Source organism: Girardinichthys multiradiatus, chromosome 12 (genome assembly GCF_021462225.1).
Source record: "Girardinichthys multiradiatus isolate DD_20200921_A chromosome 12, DD_fGirMul_XY1, whole genome shotgun sequence".
Classification (NCBI taxonomy): Eukaryota; Metazoa; Chordata; class Actinopteri; order Cyprinodontiformes; family Goodeidae; genus Girardinichthys; species Girardinichthys multiradiatus.
This window is the reverse complement of record NC_061805.1, coordinates 28,196,806-28,219,416: the sequence shown is the minus strand read 5'-3', so window position 1 is coordinate 28,219,416 and position 22,611 is coordinate 28,196,806. Positions and strand designations below refer to the sequence as shown.

General features: G+C 40.5%; 2 protein-coding genes across 2 annotated transcripts; both read left to right on the top strand.

Moving 5' to 3' along the window:
• Positions 1 to 1,668: 1,668 nt before the first annotated feature.
• On the top strand, positions 1,669 to 7,162 carry tmed7 (transmembrane p24 trafficking protein 7). The gene is made up of 4 exons (XM_047381899.1): positions 1,669 to 1,772; positions 2,079 to 2,274; positions 4,115 to 4,360; positions 5,329 to 7,162. The coding sequence occupies exons 2-4, from the start codon at positions 2,116 to 2,118 to the stop codon at positions 5,563 to 5,565; spliced, it is 642 nt and encodes a 213-aa protein (XP_047237855.1). The 5' UTR covers positions 1,669 to 1,772; positions 2,079 to 2,115; the 3' UTR covers positions 5,566 to 7,162.
• An 899-nt stretch (positions 7,163 to 8,061) lies between these two features.
• On the top strand, positions 8,062 to 22,063 carry fem1c (fem-1 homolog c). The gene is made up of 6 exons (XM_047381898.1): positions 8,062 to 9,407; positions 15,977 to 16,146; positions 16,246 to 16,434; positions 16,673 to 17,184; positions 17,275 to 17,451; positions 20,129 to 22,063. Exons 1-6 carry the CDS (start codon positions 8,864 to 8,866, stop codon positions 20,391 to 20,393), a joined length of 1,857 nt encoding a protein of 618 aa, XP_047237854.1. The 5' UTR covers positions 8,062 to 8,863; the 3' UTR covers positions 20,394 to 22,063.
• The last annotated feature ends 548 nt before the right edge of the window (positions 22,064 to 22,611 follow it).

Sequence of the window (22,611 nt, the reverse complement as noted above, 5' to 3'; positions counted from 1 at the left end):
ACTGAAGTAAAAATCTTTGGACCAAAGGTAGAGCGTTTAAAAGTTAGCACACAGCTTCAGTTAATACAGCTAGAAACCACCAGTCAGGCTTGAAACCTGGGTGTAGTGATGGACTCAGACCTGAACCTTCAGAGGCACATAAAGATAGTAACAAGGTCGGTCTTCTATCACCTAAAGAACATCTCCAGGATTAAAGGACTAATGTCTCAGCAGGACCTTGAAAAACTAATTCATGCGTTCATCTTTAGTAGAATTGATTACTGCAACGGTGTTTTCACAGGTCTGCCTAAAAACTCGATCAGACAGCTGCAGTTGATCCAGAACGCTGCTGCCCACGTCCTCACTAGAACTAAGAAAGTGGAGCACATCACCCCGGTTCTAAAGTCCGTACACTGGATCCCTGTAGCTCAGAGAATAGACTTTAAAATACTTCTGTTAGTCTATAAATCACTGAATGGCTTAGCACCAAAATACATTACAGACTTGTTGTCAGTGTATCAACCACCCAGACCTCTCAGGTCATCTGGCTCAAATCTACTCTGCAGAACCAGAACCAGAACTAAACATGGAGAAGCAGCTTTTAGTTCTTATGCTCCACTAATCTGGAATAAACTCCCAGAAAACTGTATAAACCCCAAAACCCTAAGTTGCTTTAAATCAAGATTAAAAACTTATTTGTTTCGAGTGGCCTTTGAAAGTGTTATCTAAACATTATTAGTTAAGTTTTCAGTCCAATTTTCTTTTTGTTTTCTTATCCATCATTCTATATTCTTTATTTTTTCTAAATACCTCTGTTGTTTGATTTTCTGTATCATTGTAATGTTTTTCCTTATGTACAGCGCCTCGAGTGCTTTGTTGCTAAAAAGCGCTATATAAATAAACTTGACTTGACTCAACTCTAGACGTCTAGACTCCACTGATGAGAAACAAATGCTGGCAATCAGCATTCAATTTTGCACCTCTATCACCTCTGTTTTGTTAGCCTTAAGAGAATGTAATGGATATTTTTTTGCTACCAAATAGAATCAGATTGTTTATATTAATTTATTATAATAGAGGAAAACATAAAAACATTCTGTAATCCATTAGAAATTGACATTCTAATAGTTAAACGTCTTTTAGCAAAATAAATTTGCATACCAAGATTTTTTTTAATTTCTCAAAAAACTTGTTCCTGGAAAACAACCTTATTCATGCCGTTATTTTACTGTGGTCACATGTTGCTAAATTTAACAGCTTATGCTGGAGTCTGAAGTACCGATTACATGTAAAAAAAAAAAATGTATGTATCGGCTGCCTAAGTATTTATTTGCCCTCATGTTTTACTGAACAATTTTAGCTGATAAATACGTATTTTCTATGAGAATATGTATATCATCTAATTACTGTAGCATTTCATGAAACAAAACTAAGGCGAACAAAGGAGCAATAATAAACATAAACAAGTCAACGCTATTGAGGTCAGTATGTACATGACTAATTTTAAAGTTTTTATAAGTATTTTTTTCATTATCTAAACCTTTTTGAAACAACTTGAGGAAATGGTGTAATAACCACCAACTCAGTTAGAGCCACGTTGGAAAGCGTTGAGAAAGATGGGTTCTCCTCTCCTGTCGGTGGTTGCGGCCGCGTCATATCACCAACCCGCCCCTTATTCTTTTTTGACCAATGAGAATGATAGAGATGCGGGCTTTTTACCAATGACAGCCAATCTCTTGTCACGTTTGTGATACGTTTTTGTAGCACAAGTTACATCCGGCTGAAGACTTTAGGTGAGTCGGTAATTCAGTCTGAGAAACGATACAGAATTTAAAAACTGTGGTTATTAAAAATAACTTGACTGATTATACATTTATATGTATAAAACTAAGACCTTTTCTACCGTAGAAAAACGTTATAAATCACAAGCTGCCCTGTGCCTGTGAAATACATAGCTCAGTTAGTTGGCTAGTTAGCTTTAGGCTAACCGCTCACCGCTAGTATCAATGTCCGGGTCTGTTTTAATCGCTGTTAAAGTCCTTTATTTGCCAGCGTTTGTTCAGGTTTTGTTTTAACTTTTGCGGCTGGTTGTTTCTTAGGTGTTTACGTGGTAGCTGTTGGTTGTTGGTGTTCAGGATGTTCAGGTCGCTTCGGTTGCTGCTGCAGGTGCTATGGGCCCAGCTGCTCTGTAAGTGGGTACTGGGCTCCGAGCTAACCTTCGAGCTTCCTGACAACGCCAAACAGTGTTTCTACGAGGACATCATCGTCGGCACCAAGTGTACGCTGGAGTTTCAGGTATTGTTTCAAATATAATAGTGCTGGTCAATGGGTGGCTTATAATTAATTTCACCAGCAAGGTATTTATTACTATTCAGGTGAATTATTGAACCAAATAGATATAAAACTCTCATTGTGGTGTGGTTGTGTTGTTCTATTTTTTTTCTCCCCATGGTTCAATTTATTTTATTTATGTAACGTCAATTCACAACAAATGTCATGAAGTTAGTGGCAGCAATACTTTAGCCGATGGGCCTCTCCTGGAAGGTAGCACAGATAAACATAATTATGTGATATTTATAATGTTCATTTAACTGTTAAGGAACAATACACATTGATGAACGTGGGAACACCCTATAAATGGGCTAGGTGTACAACAAAAAACCTACACCAACATATAAATAAAAATTGAAACTCACAAGAATGAACAAGCAAATGATTAAGACAAAACATACAAAAAATTAACGCAAATAATAATAACGCAAATTATACCATTACCAGTTTTTCAACTAGACAAGGTGAAGTACTCCCACAGGGTCAGGTGTCAGTCTTTGTCTCGAGGAAAAAGGTGAAGTATATTGGTCTGTTGTTCATGATGGATGGATGGATTGGAGCCTGGGTTACAGACCATTGTCTGTCTGTTGTGGCAAAGTAAGGGCTGAGCCAAAAAGCAAAACTCTCGGTTCACTGGTTAGTCTATGTTCTAACTCTCACCTGTAGTCATGAGATGTAGTTCATAATCAATAGAATGAGATCCCAGATAATTTGGTGTATAGATACTGCTCCTCCGCATGAAATGGAGTAAATTTCGTTCAGGTATCGGGTTGCCTCCTGGGCGCCATCCTTTGAAGCTTTTCCAGGACGGAGACATCACAGCACACCCAGAATACGCTGAAGAAAGCCGCTGGAGATTGTTACTGGAGTGAGCCTCTTCTAAATCTACTTCCTGGCCCTGTTGCCCCCGATCAAGTTGAGGAAGGCAATGGACAGATGAAAAAATAAATGATGCATACTGACAGTAATTAGTATAGATGACAAGTCTGGTCTTCCTTCAGATATTGTTTAAGATAAACAATAAAGACCAACTAGAAACATAAGTTGTAAAAATTCAAATATTTACAACATCTTGTCCAGGTGTTCTCTTTGTGTCTCAATGACCTCTGGTGGTGATCCCCTATAGCAGTGCCACTTCAGGTGGTTTGGTTAACCATTCTTGGTTATGATATGGTGTTGTACAAGTTAACTGTTTAAACAGAACTAGCTCTAAGTTCTGTTTATGCAATTTAAAACTGAATCCATTTTTATGTTCGCCACCTAAAAAGGCTTTAATAATGAAGATCTAAGACGTTTACTACTTTCTTAAAAATTGTTTCGATTGTTTTCAGATTTGGCCCACTCCTGAGTGACAAAGTATTAACACCTTAAGTGTGGTGGATTATTGAATTCAGATACACTTCTACTCTATTCGAAGATCGTTTAGTAGCGTAATGAAGTCAACAGTTGATTTATCACTTATCATATGTAAAACCCTGAAAGTTTTTATAAATCTAACAGATTTGTGTCAGACAGCCACCAGCCAGTCTATTTTAATCTGTTTTTCTTGTGCTGTTTCCTATCTAATGCAATGAATAATCAAATCCCTATAATGCACCAGAATGTTGTCTTTGTGTAAATGAGATGATGGCCGTCGATCCACAACGAACTGCTTAAAGCCATAGGAGTCACCTACTCTGCTGTGAAACATAATAAGCATATTTGAGCACATATTTGAGCACTGGAAACTGAAGTCATATTCCTTGTTTGTGCTCAAGAACGTGGCAAATAACGATGATTCTGATTATTCTCTTTGCTCTCCCAGGTTGTAACCGGTGGCCACTACGATGTAGACTGCCGCCTGGAGGACCCAGACAGCACTACACTCTACAAGGAGACGAAAAAGCAATATGACAGTTTTACCTTCACAGCGGCCAAGAATGGCACACACAAGTTCTGCTTCAGCAACGAGTTCTCCACCTTCACACACAAGACCGTTTACTTTGATTTCCAAGTCGGCGATGACCCTCCCCTCTTCCCCAATGAGAACAGAGTCACCGCTCTCACTCAGGTGAGCGCTTGGTTTGTGTGTTGATGTGCAGGACAGACTGGAACTTGACCGCACTGAGCAATCACACTTCAGTGCTTTGAGTTAGAGAGACTGGTACAAGCCTTTCTCCAGATTTGGAAGGAAATACAGTTGTGATCAGAACAATTAGGAATGTTTTTTTATACACCATATTATGCTGATTTTAACGTTAGCCATCATAAGAACAGCAAGAATTCTGTTTGGATCAGTAGGAGGAGAGTAAAGAGCAGCTTTGACAAGAAGGCAAAGCTGAATGGGACAGATTTTTTGTTAGCCAGTGCTGGTGAAGTATGTTATTCAACATTAAAAACAACTTTAAAAAAAAGTTTTTTATGGAAATATTTGACCTTTCATCATATTGAGATTTGTAATCAAACCAATGTGTCCGTGTGTCTAAGACATGGAGTGTATGAGGTGCAACTCCCATGATTCCTTCATCCAGCATCAGTCCAACATGACTTAATTTCCTTCCCAAGAATGTTTAAATGTAATGTGATTATGTGCATATCGATACATGTACCATGCCATTCTGTTTCTTATTCTGTGGATATACTAAGTGTTAAAACGATAAGATGGGTGATAAATTTACCCATTTTTATGCTAACAATGAGGACGTCAGTCAGTCAGTCAGACTGACTGACTGACTGACTGACAATGAGGACGTCAAATAAATTTTTACAGAAGAGGGGCTAAAACAGTTGGAATTTTTCCTTTTGTCGCCCAGCATCAGGAAGATGTGGCTTGCACACTTTTTTCTACCAGTGCATCAGCTGGAACCTGATAGAAAGTGTTTTGCCGCCAAAGTAGTGCAAAAAGACCCAGAGCAGAAGCTATGCCAGAGTTTAAGTAGTTCTGTTTCATTCCCAGTTTTCTTTTGAATATTGCAAAGCATTTCTCTTAAAATCAAAGCTCTTATATGCATATGTCTTCAATTTTTCGACTTGCTCCAGATGGAATCAGCCTGCGTGTCTATCCACGAGGCCCTGAAGTCCGTCATAGACTACCAGACGCACTTCCGCCTCCGTGAGGCCCAGGGACGCAGTCGGGCTGAGGACCTAAACACCCGCGTTGCCTTCTGGTCCATTGGTGAGGCCATTATCCTGCTTGTGGTCAGCATCAGCCAGGTGGTCCTGCTTAGAAGTTTCTTCTCCGACAAGAAGACCACCATGACACGAGTTGGATCGTAACAGCCTTTGAGCTGCAGGATCTGGTTCGGTTCATCACCTTATTTTGTTTGTACATGAAAGGGTGTCTATAGCATGAAGTGAAAAAGAGCAGCAGTGCTGATGTGAAGGTTTAATCATATCAAATAATCTGATATTACCTCCTAGGTTCGCACTGCAGTTCTTAGACATTTTATGTAAATAAGTCTTGTTGGGGCGGGGGGAAATGTGTTGAGGAAAATTGCTTAATGGTGTGGTTATTTAAAACAGGTCAAGCTGGTCCTGTGGTTGTTTAGTTCTTTTTTTTATTTGTGTTTTGGTTGTCCTCCGTCTTTTACCCTTCCTGTCCGCTGCATTTTCAGGGTGCACATTGTAGAAAGCAAAATGGTAGACGTTTCATCAAATCTACCCATGTTAGGATTTTATGGATGTTTCTCCATATCTGTATCTCTGAAATCACACTCAATGCAAAGGGGTACTTTCCACAAAGGTTTTATTTTGTTAAAGAAAAATCTTTTGAAATTCAACACATGTTGTATTAAATGAGATCAAGAACATTATTGGTTGGGTTTTTGTTAGCTTTTTATTTTAAATACGTTATTTGAGTGGATTAGGCCATTTGTCACATCTAAGTAACCAAATAGTAAAACATAATTCATTGGTACAGCTGTTTGATTTTCATTTCAAGTTACTTCATGTTCCAACAGGAAAGCAGTTACTTGATTTATTACAAAGGCAAAATTAAAGAGTTGTTTTATCTGAATTGTGCATTTTGTGTGTAGAGGTGGTAAAGCCAACAGTTTTAACTACTCAAGCTTCTGCAATATTTGTTTTCCTTATTTTCTTTTTTTTTTTGTTATTTAGTGGTTTATGTAGTCCTGCCGTTCCGGTTTTAAAGTGTAACAGCATATTTATCCTGTAGCCTGATGGTGTTGTTTTAGTTGTATACAACAGTGTTGTACGTGTTTAAAAAGTGTAATTTCAACAAAATATTTTCATTACTACTGGGTTAAAATTGTAATTAGATTAATTCTCCTGCTGTTTGATTGGATCGTTTACAAAATAATCAGTAATAAATGGACACAGTCATTCAATATTTTCAGTTTCAATGTAATTTTGACTTCAGATTAATTAAACATGTTGATCCAGGTTAAATTGCTCTGATTTGTTTTTTTGTATATTTCTATATTTTTCTTTTGTAAATTCAGACACATCACTGAGACATAAAATTTGGGTGAATCATCAGCGTCTTTACTACATATAACATACACTGATGTATCTGAGATCAGCTATAAGATCTCACAGCTAAATTTTGGTAGTTATAAATTCAATTGATTATTTACCATCCTGCTTTTCCAACTTTTTTTTATTCCTCAGCTTTTCTATTTGTGTTAATCAGACAGAACAGATAAGTGATTGACAACATTGAATGGTTTATTGCAATATATAAAATATATGGTTTTGTTTTGGTTTTTGCATCTTTTACAGTTACCTTGTTTTAAATCTTGATGTGTGGTGCAATGTTGGTATTTTTTTTTTAACCTTGTGCACTGATGGGTCACTATATCTGTGCCGTTTTTGAGTTGCTGGGATGCTTCAATAAATTTCTGGTTGAGATGTATGCGATCAAATATTTTTTTTACATTTTGTAAACGAGATTAAATTCTAGACGCATCTCCTGGTCATATCCCTTTCAACCTGTAGGGGGCGCTATTACCAAGGCTGCAGAAAAGAACTATCAGCGTTAATGTAGCATTCCTTAGAATATTGCCTAAGACCGTAGATACAAATTTAAACGTTTATACTTTCCACCGAGGTTAGTTTGTAACAATTATCTTTAAAAAAGTAATAAATACAGATTAAATCGTACAATCGATCAATGCATCTGGGTGTGTTAAACTTTTAATTGGTTGTTTTCGTCTATAGAAAAGTATTCTTATTTTTTATTAGCAAATTCACAACTTTTCAACAAACCAAGGCTGGATATTTACAGCTTTATACCTTAAAAAACAGACTATATTCGTCAAATGGAACCTGCAGGGATTACCCATACATAACAAACCATAACATTTGAATTATGTGACCCTCTATTGTAACATAGTTCCCACAATATGTAAATAGTAAAGTACACAGAGTCCCACAATTCATATATTTGTACAACTAAATGTATTATTAGTATTATTATTATTATAATAATCCACCACCAACAGCATTCTTGTCGAAACATTGTGAAATGCGGTGAGTATGAATACTTTTGCAGGGCACTGGAGGTCTACTAGATTTTCTTTATGGTGTGTAATTTCATGACAAATTTCCACTACCTCAAACTCATATCATTTAGTGAGCCTCTGATTTCCCAAACGAGTTTGATAAATACATTTTTAACCTGCCTCAGGATTCCTCCCAACTTTAGTTTCCTCTGATCGTCTACGTAACAGGCTATCCGATCTGTGATTGGACAGTGACCCGTCAATCATTCACCTGTAAGGCGAGAAAATACTGCGTCGAGTTTGTGATTTGATAGAAACTGAGTCGTGATCACCCGGTCTGTTCGTGGGCGGCTAAGACTCCCTAATTTACCCTTTACCTCTCTGGGAAATATTCCGCCGTGTCAGTTCGCTGAGTGGCTTCACCGGACGATTATTATCCCCCGTTTTTCGGGGTAGAAACCATTTTCTCTAGATTTTAGTTTTTTTTTTCCGACCTGTGTGACAGGAAACTCTCCGCTCTGACACTGGGGGATATCCCCTGCCCGTTCGGTCCAACGTCGTTTTTCCAGGCTAGGCTAACAGCCGCAGCAGTAGGTCGGCGTCACGGGCGGGGTGAATTTCTTCTCTTCGGCCCTCAGAAGCAGAATATAAACCCCGTGAAATGCCGTGGGAATATGACGAGCGAAGGGAACAGAGCTGATGAAGGAGAGGAAGATACGCCAGCGGGAGAGTGTCGCTCAGACGGTCAGTAAAGAGGGGGAAAGTAGAGCAGTTTTCGAGCTTCATCGATCAAGGAAGTTGATTAGCTAACTCGCTAGCTCGGGTTCAAATGTATCGCCTGATCATCAAGGGTCGTTTGAAACGACTCGGTTATTAATAGACGTAAAGTTTCACATAACCGACCATACCGATGCCAAAGTGTTAAAGCCGATCTGTTGAAGCCTCGTACTTCTCCGTGCTGTAAAACAGAACGGAAGCAAACCGACTAGCTTAGCGTTAGCTACAAAGTGGACGGTTGTAAACAAAGGGACCCCAGCTTCAAGTGACCGTTGTCCCTTTGTGTTTCTGACATCATTGCCCTTTGAATCTAATCGCGAAGCTCGCCGTCAGACATGGATTTAAAGACTGCGGTGTACAACGCGGCCAGGGACGGAAAGCTCCGCTTGCTTCAGAAACTGTTGGAGAACAAAGATGGACATGAAGTTACGAAGCTGATGGGCGAGAAGACGAACGGGGCCACCCCGTTGTTGATGGCCGCCCGGTACGGCCATCTGGACCTGGTGGAGTACCTGCTGGAGTGCTGCTGCGCTCCAGTCGAGGTTGGGGGCTCGGTGAACTTTGATGGGGAGACAATAGAGGGGGCACCCCCTCTCTGGGCTGCCTCGGCGGCGGGTCACCTGAAGGTGGTCCAGTCCCTGCTGGGGCACGGGGCTTCTGTCAACAGTACGACTCTGACCAACTCTACGCCCCTTAGGGCAGCCTGCTTTGACGGGCACCTGGACATAGTCAGATACCTGGTGGAGCACAAAGCTGACCTGGAGGTGGCCAACAGACACGGCCACACGTGTCTAATGATTTCTTGTTACAAGGGCCACAAAGAGATAGCGCAGTACCTCCTGGAGAAAGGTGCGGATGTCAACAGGAAAAGTGTTAAAGGTAAGTTCAAAAGCACTTGGATGACACTGCTAAACCTCTTTTGTTAGCTTTGAAATGACTCTCTTTCTTTAGTTAAGTGTGACATAATGTGTTCATTTTCATTTCCGTTTGTTTATGTAGCACCATTTCCAACCAATGCCACATCAACTCACTTTACAAGACAAAGCGTTTCAGTTCATATAGGTAGAGACATACAATAAAATCGATCCAATACAATCTTTTGACATATTTATATTTAGTTGTATACATCTATCTCGATCCTTCAGTTCTAACAACACAGTCAACCCAGCTTATGAAAGCGATTAGTAAACAGTTATGCCAGGCTGGTGACACTACAGACTACAGAATTTGTAAGGTCCAGTAGCACACAGCTGGTGGCAGCGATGTGCCAATTTGTCAGCTCATAAAACCAGAAGAAGAAGTAGTAAACCAACATCGCCAGTCGACTAGCTGCTGCTGTTGTCTGTATAGCTTACTGTTTCCCCTCTTCTTCTTTTAGTCTTTAGCTGATCTGATTTTGTCCAAATTCGGTCCTTTCCCATCACAGTCTCACAGGTTCATGTCTTTACCTCAAATACACCAAAACATTTTTGGGCTAACTAGCTATTCTGGCTCTTCCCAACGAGTACTGACTTTGATATCATGAGTAAAATCAGGCAAAAAATCTTGTAGTGTGCTCTCAGCTAAAGGAGGCCCAGCCAGTTGCATCAAATTTAATCTGCAGCAATCCCTCCTCCTCAGCGAGCATGTGGCAATAGTAGAAAGGACCTTCTCCCTTGAAACATGAAGTAACCCCCAGCAGGCTCGAGTCAGCATTCATCATATTTAACGGATCATTTAGGTGAAGATACATCATTTAATTTTAAATATTTTCAGATAAAACTTTCAAAATGATACACAGCTCATTTATTTTGGATGGAAATGAAGAGAACTGCAGTATCTTTAAAATCATTAAGCTTAAAATTTTGCGAGGGCTAAAGAAGCATGTGTGCATTAAATCAGTTGATTGATTGATTTTTTTTTTTTTTTTTTTTGGTATGCAGGTTCCAACATGGGCTAAAAGATAAAAATGCAGAAATAATCCATAAATACCATGACCAGCTCCGAGCATTTATCAGCAGGTCAAATACCGAAATTCTAACTTTTATTTTTCTATTCACTAAATTAATCAAAACCAAGTACTCACCAAATTTTCGGCCTATAAACACTACATCAAACTGCTACCTTTATCAAAAAACCAGCTGCACATCCATCCCCTTTCATGTGTTGTGACTCGGCAGGTCAGACCTCTAAAAAACACCAGAAATTAGTGTCGGCTACAAAAAGCCAGATCATTAACACAAAGTTACTGGTGACTATAATACATTGCCAAAAACAATGTCATATGACACACAATGGGTGACTCATTTGCATATTTCTGACTGAAATGAGTCAGCATACCTACACGAACATCTGGTTTCACAGTGGAAAGCTGCATGCTGGTAACGTCAGCTCCCATGTCAGCCTGGGTGTGTCAAAAAGATCTAACTTATTTTCCTTTTCAGATGGAGTTTCAGGAAGACTGGTATCCCTTTGTTTATAGAGACTACAACCTACAGCCTTGCAATAAAAGAAAGCCTTTTAAGTGGTCTGCAGCTTTCAATAAGTTTGTGCACCCAACGTCCGGCTGGCGTGGATCAGTGAAGAGTTGACGGGGCAGCTGCCTTCCCAGAATATTTCTTTATCGTGTAATCTTCATGTAAATCCTTCTGCGCAACACTGACAAACCTGCAAGCAGGCATATGTATTTGGTTGGCATAAATTAGTTCCCACCTCCTACACTTCATTGATTTAAAAAAAAAAAAAAAAAACCACTTCCCATACGTCTTGCGTTTAGCTCGACCGATTAACTCAAAGCGTGTGGACTTTGAACAGTTCATTTCTGTATAGTGCACCAGTACATGTGTATTATGGTGTTTATTTTTTCAACCCATCCGTCAGACAATCACATTCATAATGAACATTTTCTGTCTTATATGAAACGTTTTGTAACAATCCAGCTGTTTTTTAAAAGATTTTCCAAGATTTTGTTTGTGAAACTCGGAGAAGGAAATCTCATCCTAGTTTTCACTGTTTATGCTGCGTACAGTTTGGTGGCTGCATGCTTTGAGAAAGGCCCAAAAGAGGCAAAAAAATGTGACGGTATTCCTTTGGAATGTGTGATCCTTAATACATGAAACATGTTAAAACATTAGTTTTGGAATCAAATTATGAAACTCGAAACCTAAGCATCTTAACCTACTGTAGCCTGGCCAGTTTTAAACCACTTTCAAAGTTTTTGTGAAAAGTGTGTTAAATATTAAAATCTTTAAAGTGTTCTTTAGCCACAGCTTAATTGTACAAATGTATGTTTAAACTTCTAAAGCAAGCATATTTGTTTTTGTATGCTTGAAAAAGGACTAACGGTAAGGCAGAAACAATTAATCGTGATTGATCGCTTGTTGAAATAAATGTCAACTCATTTAGTAATCGAATAATCGTTAACTGGAGTAGACGGACTCTAAAATATGCCATTTCTGAAAGAACAATCCACTGAGAGCAGTAATTAGGCCAAAACTGTACAAAAAATATATACATATGTATCATTTAAGATGAAAAACCTTCTTTTTGTAAATATGGTCCATCCAGAACTCAAGTAGCATAGTTTCACCTGGTTCAAAATCTCATATTAAGCACCTTTGCAATCTGATTATTATCATCCAAAAAATAGTCAGCAGATTAATCGTTTGGCAAAAGAATCGTTAGTTGCAGCCCTAGTAAACAAATACAGCTTGGCTATTAAGTATATTTCAAATAGAGGGAAGTGAGGCTCAACACAACCTCTCAACTATGCAGTTTGTGACATGGTATATACAGGTCCTTCTCAAAATATTAGCATATTGTGATAAAGTTCATTATTTTCCATAATGTCATGATGAAAATTTAACATTCATATATTTTAGATTCATTGCACACTAACTGAAATATTTCAGGTCTTTTATTGTCTTAATACGGATGATTGTGGCATACAGCTCATGAAAACCCAAAATTCCTATCTCACAAAATTAGCATATTTCATCCGACCAACAAAAGAAAAGTGTTTTTAATACAAAAAACGTCAACCTTCAAATAATCATGTACAGTTATGCACTCAATACTTGGTCGGGAATCCTTTTGCAGAAATGACTGCTTCAATGCGGCGTGGCATGGAGGCAATCAGCCTGTGGCACTGCTGAGGTCTTATGGAGGCCCAGGATGCTTCGATAACGGCCTTTAGCTCATCCAGAGTGTTGGGTCTTGAGTCTCTCAACGTTCTCTTCACAATATCCCACAGATTCTCTATGGGGTTCAGGTCAGGAGAGTTGGCAGGCCAATTGAGCACAGTGATACCATGGTCAGTAAACCATTTACCAGTGGTTTTGTCACTGTGAGCAGGTGCCAGGTCGTGCTGAAAAATGAAATCTTCATCTCCATAAAGCTTTTCAGCAGATGGAAGCATGAAGTGCTCCAAAATCTCCTGATAGCTAGCTGCATTGACCCTGCCCTTGATAAAACACAGTGGACCAACACCAGCAACTGACACGGCACCCCAGACCATCACTGACTGTGGGTACTTGACACTGGACTTCTGGCATTTTGGCATTTCCTTCTCCCCAGTCTTCCTCCAGACTCTGGCACCTTGATTTCCGAATGACATGCAGAATTTGCTTTCATCCGAAAAAAGTACTTTGGACCACTGAGCAACAGTCCAGTGCTGCTTCTCTGTAGCCCAGGTCAGGCGCTTCTGCCGCTGTTTCTGGTTCAAAAGTGGCTTGACCTGGGGAATGCGGCACCTGTAGCCCATTTCCTGCACACGCCTGTGCACTGTGGCTCTGGATGTTTCTACTCCAGACTCAGTCCACTGCTTCCGCAGGTCCCCCAAGATCTGGAATCGGCCCTTCTCCACAATCTTCCTCAGGGTCCGGTCACCTCTTCTCGTTGTGCAGCGTTTTCTGACACACTTTTTCCTTCCCACAGACTTCCCACTGAGGTGCCTTGATACAGCACTCTGGGAACAGCCTATTCGTTCAGAAATTTCTTTCTGTGTCTTACCCTCTTGCTTGAGGGTGTCAATAGTGGCCTTCTGGACAGCAGTCAGGTCGGCAGTCTTACCCATGATTGGGGTTTTGAGTGATGAACCAGGCTGGGAGTTTTAAAGGCCTCAGGAATCTTTTGCAGGTGTTTAGAGTTAACTCGTTGATTCAGATGATTAGGTTCATAGATCGTTTAGAGACCCTTTTAATGATATGCTAATTTTGTGAGATAGGAATTGTGGGTTTTCATGAGCTGTATGCCAAAATCATCCGTATTAAGACAATAAAAGACCTGAAATATTTCAGTTAGTGTGCAATGAATCTAAAATATATGAATGTAAAATTTTCATCATTACATTATGGAAAATAATGAACTTTATCACAATATGCTAATATTTTGAGAAGGACCTGTAATAACTGTAAAACATGCATGCATCAAAGGCAGGAATTGGAGCGGTTTTATTTTCTGGAAATGGAGCTGAAGTTTTATTTTGTGCCGGTCAAAAGATCCTCTTTCTTCTCAAAGATCTGTCCTTTTCTAATGAGATGGTGCAACCTGAGGTCTAATCTGCTGTTTAGAAGTTACTCTGCAAACATGGTAGATCTTAGTAGAACTGGGAGTCATTTTGAGGACTTGAATGTTTAAAAATAATGCAACACTGCTCTATGGTGCAAATGCTGTGTCAACTTCTTAGTTCTTAATATTTTGTGTTAAAGGAGTCCGACCTTCTTGTGTTTTTTTCTGGCACTCTTAAAGCCTCCAACAGTTTAAAGCCATTTTCTATGAAGTGTCTGCTTTTCATTTTGATACATGACAATTTTCTGTGGAAAGTGGGTTTCTTTAAGCTGCTGGACACTGACCTTTAGACCAATAAATCAAGAAAAAGCACTCAATCCAAGGGTTGACCGAGGTTCATATTGGAGCTTTAGGATCTTTGGGACACTCAGCCCTTCACTAAGACAGAATTTGTTTAATTTCTTTATCTTTAACGGGTTTAATAAGCTTCCCTATCCCAGTTTGGCAGGAATTATATTATACACCATAGGGACAGTAGGAGCCAATCAGATCTTTGTCAGTCGTTTCTTTTGTTTGTATTTATTTTTGTGTAAATTTATATCAGATATTTCTTTGCTTTTCCGACAACAGAGATTCAATTAAAATAGGTACTTTTGTCTGGTGTGTGTGTGGACACGACAATTGTTTATTCCTTTAGGTTTTTGGGCCTTTTTATTGTGTTTAAATCATTTGTAGCTCAGTGGGTTAGTAAACGAAAACTCTACATTACATCCACATTATGCTCCGATAATGTTCAAAAGAAAGGACCAGACTACAAATAAGTGTTCTAAAACATATTCTTAAGATGATTTGAAAGCTAAAATGTCTTGCAGAAGCATTCATTCCCCCTGTTTTTGTTTTTGTTTTTTGCATTTCTTTTTAATTAAAATTTGTTTTATGGGGATTTTATGTGATCGACTAATGCAAAAGTGAGGAAAAGATATTCACAGCATGATGCTTCCAACATTCACAATAGGAATGCTGTTTTGTTTCCTGTTTTTAGGGTGATATGCAACATTAGTTTCCAACAATGGATAATTTGTTTAGTTCAATTTTGGTCTCCTTTGAATTTGACTGCCTACTTCCTCTACAGTAGCTTGCAGGGAACTCCAAACAGGACATTTTGGCTTTATTCTAGCCACTTTTCCATTAAGGCCTGATTTGTGGCGTATACAGCTAGGGCTTGTCCTGTAAACCGGTGCTGTGATTCTCTGCACCTCCTCCAGAGTTACCACGAACCTCTTCGCTGCTTCTGATTAATGCTCTCCTTGGTACCTACCTTTGGTAGGTTGTGCCATACTGTTTCTATTTTCGAATAAAGATTGAACATCTCATGGATAACTGTTCAAAGCTAGGGATAATGTTTTAAAACCTAAACCTTCTTGACACCTCTCCAAAACATTCTCCCTGACCTGTCTGCCGTGTTTCTTGGTCCTCATGATGCTGTTTGTTCACCATTGTTCTCTAACAACCCTCTATGGCCTTAACAGATTAGCTGGGTTTATACCCAGATTAAATTACGCATAGTTGGCCTCTGTTTACTTATTGGGTGACTTATCAAGGTAATGGTTTCTACTGGATTTTATCCAAGCTGCACAATGTCTTCACAATATTTATTTTGTGTTGGTGAATCGTGTAAAATCCCCATAAAATACATTGAAGCTTGTGAAACTGTGGAAAAGTTCAAGATGAATACTTTCACATGGCAGAGTACAAGGTGACAAATTTGTAAGTGAAACATAGTTAACAGACTAAGGGCTTTTTACATTATAAATGGATGTGCATGTGCCTGATAACAAAACCCTGCATTCCTTCCAGGCTGTAGTGATGCAAGATTGTTTTTTTTTTTGGTTACATTCTGATCGGATATAAATAACAGTCTGCAATCTGACTCGTAAGGCATGTGCTGTTTCTGCTCTCAGGCAACACGGCTCTCCATGACTGTGCAGAGTCAGGCAGCCTGGAGATTATGCGAATGTTGCTGCAGTATGGAGCAACCATGGAGCGGGACGGCTACGGCATGACCCCTCTTCTCTCTGCCAGCGTTACTGGTCACACTAACATTGTAGACTACCTGACAACGCACCAGCAGGTGAGTCTTCCACATCAACAACCGTGCCAGGGCTTGTAGGCATGAAAATGTTTGTCTTTTGAATCACTTACTGGAAAAGCCACGTTGTTTTCTCTGCAGACGAGTCACACGGAGCGCATTGATGCCTTGGAGCTTTTGGGAGCGACGTTTGTTGACAAGAAGAGAGATCTTCTTGGAGCTTTAAAGTATTGGAAGAGAGCCATGGACCTCAGATACACGGACAGTAACAACATTGTCCACAAACCAGAACCCAAGCAGCTGATCATGGCTTACGACTATGCCAAGGAGGTGAGTTAATTTCTTTCAAAGCAGGTTTTTGTTCACTGTTGCTGATGGTCAGTTTTTAAAGAGGAAGTACATGCTGAACGAAAGAGAATGCTTTAAATTTTCTTGGATGGAGATAACCTTTTACATTTTATATGAGAAATGTTCTTTGGCTCTTCCAGAAACGGAAAACTGATCTTGGAGCATTGCCATATTGACGATATTCCCGCACTTATTCGAATGTTTTAAATCTTCCCTTCAGGTCACAAATGGGGAGGAGCTGGATGGGTTGATATCCGACCCGGATGAGATGCGGATGCAGGCGCTGCTCATCCGCGAGAGAATCCTCGGGCCCCAGCATCCAGACACCTCCTACTACATCCGTTACCGTGGCGCCGTCTACGCCGACTCCGGAAACTTTGAGCGCTGCATCAACCTGTGGAAATACGCACTGGAAATGCAGCAGAACAACCTGGACCCCCTGAGCCCCATGACGACCTCAAGCCTGCTGTCGTTCGCCGAGCTCTTCTCCTTCATGCTGCAGGACAGGGCCAAAGGGCTTTTGGGGACGTCGGTGTCCTTCGAAGACTTGATGGGGATATTGTCCAAGAGCGTGTTGGAGATTGAGCGAGCGGTCAAACAGATCGGCCCAATGCCACCCGACCCGGCTCAGCTCAGCAAAGCACTATCTATTATCTTGCACCTCATTTGTCTCCTGGAGAAGGTACCGTGTACTGCTGAGCAGGATCATTCCAAGAAGGAAACCATCTATAGGTATGTGGCAAAAACGGAAGATATGAGGTCAAAAGAAAATTCATTTTTAAACGATATTAATTGAGTGTTTCGCATTTTTTGCCCTTCTAGGTTCCTGAAACTCCAGCCGTGCGGGAAGAAGGGCTTCACCCCCTTACACCTGGCAGTCGACCGAAACACCACCTGTGTCGGCCGCTATCCCGTGTGCAAGTTTCCCTCCCTCACAGTGGCGTCAATCCTCCTCGAGTGTGGGGCAGATGTTAACAGCCGGGATGAAGACGACAACAGGTCTACTTTTCACACAAAACACTCCTAATCGGATCCTCTAACGTTTCAGGACTTACAATTAAAAATGTCTGATGCTGTGCCTTGTAAAAGTATCCACGCCTCTTGATGATTTTCATTTTGTTACGATATAACCACAGTATTAATGTATACTGCTTGAGTGTTATGAGGTAGACCAACATTAGGGAGTGCATATTGTGAAGTGGAAGGGCACTGATGCATGGCTTTAAAGCCTCTTAGGTGGCATACATTCCTTTATTTCTAGCTCTCTTTTATTTTTTTAAACTGTATTTAGTATTAATCGGAGAAGCAGCAATAAACGTATTGTATCTCTGGAGGAGCTGCACAGCTCAAATGGTTGCAGAAGCTGCTGCTCCCCGGTATAAGAGGTCTCTATAGAAGAGGGGCCTAAAGAAATCCTTTGTTGACTGAAAGCAAAAAAAAAAAAAGCCCTTTTTAAAGTTTGCCACAAGCTATGTAACACAGGAAGAAGGTGCTCGGGTCAGATGAGACCAAAGTTTAAGTTGTGTGCAGTAGAAGGTTAACAATGCATATCGTCCTAAACCCACCATCCCCTCTGTGAAACATAGTGGTGGCAGCATCATGCTGTGGGGATTCTCTTCTGCAACAAGAACAGAGTTGTCTTTAAAATCCCCGTATTTAGCTACAGGGAGGAGGTCCACCTTCCACCAGGACAACGACCCTAAACGTACAGCAGGTCAAAACATATTCATGTGTCAAGATGTCCCAGTCGGGGACAAGACCTAAATCCTGATCCTAAGACGTTTTGGCAAGGCTTGAAAGTACATGTTCAGATGTCCTCTATCCAGTCTGTTCTCTATCCATTTTATTTGTAAAAAAAAACCAAGTGTTGAGAACAATATATCTTTTACCCTTAACTTAACAGATGTGCACTACTTTGTGTGGTCATCATATACAGGTCCATCTCAAAATATTAGCATATTGTGATAAAGTTCATTATTTTCCATAATGTCATGATGAAAATTTAAAATTCATATATTTTAGATTCATTGCACACTAACTGAAATATTTCAGGTCTTTTATTGTCTTAATACGGATGATTTTGGCATACAGCTCATGAAAACCCAAAATTCCTATCTCACAAAATTAGCATATTTCATCCGACCAATAAAAGAAAAGTGTTTTTAATAATAAAAACGTCAACCTTCAAATAATCATGTACAGTTATGCACTCAATACTTGGTCGGGAATCCTTTGGCAGAAATGACTGCTTCAATGCGGCGTGGCATGGAGGCAATCAGCCTGTGGCACTGCTGAGGTCTTATGGAGGCCCAGGATGCTTCGATAGCGGCCTTTAGCTCATCCAGAGTGTTGGGTCTTGAGTCTCTCAACGTTCTCTTCACAATATCCCACAGATTCTCTATGGGGTTCAGGTCAGGAGAGTTGGCAGGCCAATTGAGCACAGTGATACCATGGTCAGTAAACCATTTACCAGTGGTTTTGGCACTGTGAGCAGGTGCCAGGTCGTGCTGAAAAATGAAATCTTCATCTCCATAAAGCTTTTCAGCAGATGGAAGCATGAAGTGCTCCAAAATCTCCTGATAGCTAGCTGCATTGACCCTGCCCTTGATAAAACACAGTGGACCAACACCAGCAGCTGACACGGCACCCCAGACCATCACTGACTGTGGGTACTTGACACTGGACTTCTGGCATTTTGGCATTTCCTTCTCCCCAGTCTTCCTCCAGACTCTGGCACCTTGATTTCCGAATGACATGCAGAATTTGCTTTCATCCGAAAAACGTACTTTGGACCACTGAGCAACAGCCCAGTGCTGCTTCTCTGTAGCCCAGGTCAGGCGCTTCTGCCGCTGTTTCTGGTTCAAAAGTGGCTTGACCTGGGGAATGCGGCACCTGTAGCCCATTTCCTGCACACGCCTGTGCACGGTGGCTCTGGATGTTTCTACTCCAGACTCAGTCCACTGCTTCCTCAGGTCCCCCAAGGTCTGGAATCGGCTCTTCTCCACAATCTTCCTCAGGGTCCGGTCACCTCTTCTCGTTGTGCAGCGTTTTCTGCCACACTTTTTCCTTCCCACAGACTTCCCACTGAGGTGCCTTGATACAGCACTCTGGGAACAGCCTATTCGTTCAGAAATTTCTTTCTGTGTCTTACCCTCTTGCTTGAGGGTGTCAATAGTGGCCTTCTGGACAGCAGTCAGGTCGGCAGTCTTACCCATTATTGGGGTTTTGAGTGATGAACCAGGCTGGGAGTTTTAAAGGCCTCAGGAATCTTTTGCAGGTGTTTAGAGTTAACTCGTTGATTCAGATGATTAGGTTCATAGCTCGTTTAGAGACCCTTTTAATGATATGCTAATTTTGTGAGATAGGAATTTTGGGTTTTCATGAGCTGTATGCCAAAATCATCCGTATTAAGACAATAAAAGACCTGAAATATTTCAGTTAGTGTGCAATGAATCTAAAATATATGAATGTTAAATTTTCATCATTACATTATGGAAAATAATGAACTTTATCACAATATGCTAATTTTTTTAGAAGGACCTGTACAATCACCATAAAATGCACTGAAATTTGAGGTTTTGGGTGCCAATACATTTGCAAGGGACTTGTAGACCCTGATTCAACAGTGATACATTTGTGGTACAATCTAACCATCCTATTTATTTGTTTCCTCCAGCCCCCTCCACATAGCCGCATCCAACGGTCACCCCGACATCATGAACCTTTTGATTTCCTGCGGGACTCACTTCGACAGCACTAACGCCTTCCAACAAACTGCCTGCGACCTCCTGGACGAGAAGGAGCTGGCCAGGAACGTCATCCAACCCATCAACCACACCACGCTGCAGTGCCTCGCTGCCAGGGCCATCATCAAGCACGGCCTCGACTACCAGGGAAACATTCCCGAGAAGCTGGAGGCCTTCGTCTTGCTCCACAGATAATGATTGTACAGAAATGGGGTCCTACAGACGAAAAGAGGAGCCGGGATTGTGACCACCATCGACTCGACCGAACATGCTGAGGAGCTTTAAGGACTCTTTACCCACTGGGTGTTGAAAAAAAAAAAACCAAGACTGTTATCTGGGTTTGGTTTGCAAGAAGAAACTCGCACTAAATACCCAATTTAACCAGGATGGACTGAATTCGCCGATAGAGCCGCAACTCTGACCGTTAATTGGTTTGCGGGATGTATTAAAAACACGTTGCAACATGGATTATAAACTTTTGTTTCTGTTAATGAACTGAACAGAGGGATTCACATATTTTTGCTGGAGGTTTTTTTTGTTTTTTTCATATTCCACGCTACTATTTATTGAATGAAACTTGAGAGATTTTTCTCCATGCTGGCTCCAACCCAGTCTCAACATCACATTCTTCTCTTCTCTCTCGTCTCAAGGCTTTTCTGCAAACGCTGGGACTTCAGGTTGTTATTACTATCTTGTTTTAGGTTTTTGCTTATCCCCTCACTGTTGCCAACAGACTTGGACTCTTCCTCGGCCATCATCAGGTTTCTGTTTTTTGTACTAGAATAACGACACACTTAGGGTTTTTGCTCTTTTTCTGCTTCTCGTAGAAATCTGGATATCTGCTGAACGGAGTAGATTTTACAGTCATTTGTCTTTCCCAGTTTGATGTGTAACAAAGCTTTAAAAGAAGGAGGGGGGGGGGGGGGGGGTTAGAGTGTGCAAACACCGTAAGTGCTTTATTTTTTCCTATGCACAGGCTGGGCTGTTGGGAAGAGACTGTTGTATTCTGTGTCGGCACTTGTCTGTGCAATATCTCATGAGGTTTTTTTTTTGGGTTTGTTTGTTTACTTCGTTGCTTCCATTCGTCATCCACCTTGCTCTGGTGGAGGTGAAACCATAATGCTGACTCTGTGAGAAGAGTGAATGATTTCTGAGCGACTGATGCGCAGCTTTGTGTTTTCCATGCGTTGTTTCTTGTATGCAGTGTTTCAGTGAGCTCACACAAACTGAGAACAGGAGTTTTAATTTAGTGGAGCTCATAAAGAGTCCATATTGCACACACGCCTGCCACTGAGAAACCGCAGAGGCCAATTTCTCTACAGAGTGCTGGCTCGTACACAAAAGTGACCTCTCGACGTTTATGTGTGGCTGACCTTTTCGACAGGAGCGTTATTTTTAGGTTAATTTTATTTTTTTAAAATTAAAACCGAAAAGCAGAAAAGTCCAGGGTAGCCAGGTAATGTTTGGCCCGCTGTGCATGTTCAGCAGCATTATCAGCTCATCACTGCAGGTGACCTATCATGATGACTCCCACCAGACTTCAAACTGCAACAAGTTCATCTTTTACAAGCGGTAGAACTGAAAACCAAGGGAGTAAAGAAGATGCCTCGATACACACAGTAGTAAAGCTTTGTGATCATCATGTTTGCACATTTAGCTGTAGACGTGTGGGTTGAGAGGAAGGAAAAAAAGGGCTTTTCATAATTTGTAGGATTTCATATTGCAGTTCAAAACCAGACAGAAGATGTACCAGGGCAACTTGATTTGATCTGCACTTTACTACAGCGGAGATTAAGATGTGATATGGCATTAATCAAGTTCATGTCTTAATTACCAGTTTGACAATAAAACCATGTTGCACTTGTCTTCTTGATCGAATCTCTTCATTTCCCAGTGTTTGTTGTTGTTGTCCCTGGGGAGTTTTAGAAAATGGTGAGGCATGATTACAGGAGTTTATTTTTCCTTTTTCTTGTTTTAAATGTTCTGCTTTTATCTTCATCTGCAGAATTTGCTTGCATTAATCAAACAACTTCAGCAGTGTCACTTCACATAAATTCAAATATTTGAAAGATTATCGATTGGCAGAACGTTTTGCACATGCTTCTATGGGATGTCTTTGGTTTGTTTAGTTCACATTTCTGCTGCTTTTGCTTCAGAGTCGAAGGCCAATGAGTTCCTTATCAAAAAATGCATTTCTAAGTACTGCCCCAAGGAAAAATGTTAAACAATTCGTTCTTTAAGGCAGTAAGGATGATGCGCTCTGCACCAAGCTTCTTTTGCTGTTGTGAAGACAATGAAACCCAGAAAAAGGTGGTAAATATCTGAAAATTGGTCTAAAAAATTACATTTAAGTGTGTACTTGTCACCTAAAATAAAACCTCTAAAACTGCTTTCACCAAAAGCAGATGACAAG

Bases quoted from the DNA above. Each gene is read 5' to 3' on its own strand.
- tmed7 (XM_047381899.1), top strand. From the start codon at position 2,116: ATGTTCAGGTCGCTTCGGTTGCTGCTGCAGGTGCTATGGGCCCAGCTG. The intron at 2,275-4,114 runs GTATTGTTTCAA...TTGCTCTCCCAG, and splicing joins AGTGTACGCTGGAGTTTCAG to GTTGTAACCGGTGGCCACTA. The intron at 4,361-5,328 runs GTGAGCGCTTGG...GACTTGCTCCAG, and splicing joins GAGTCACCGCTCTCACTCAG to ATGGAATCAGCCTGCGTGTC.
- fem1c (XM_047381898.1), top strand. From the start codon at position 8,864: ATGGATTTAAAGACTGCGGTGTACAACGCGGCCAGGGACGGAAAGCTC. The intron at 9,408-15,976 runs GTAAGTTCAAAA...TTCTGCTCTCAG, and splicing joins CAACAGGAAAAGTGTTAAAG to GCAACACGGCTCTCCATGAC. The intron at 17,185-17,274 runs GTATGTGGCAAA...TTGCCCTTCTAG, and splicing joins AAGAAGGAAACCATCTATAG to GTTCCTGAAACTCCAGCCGT.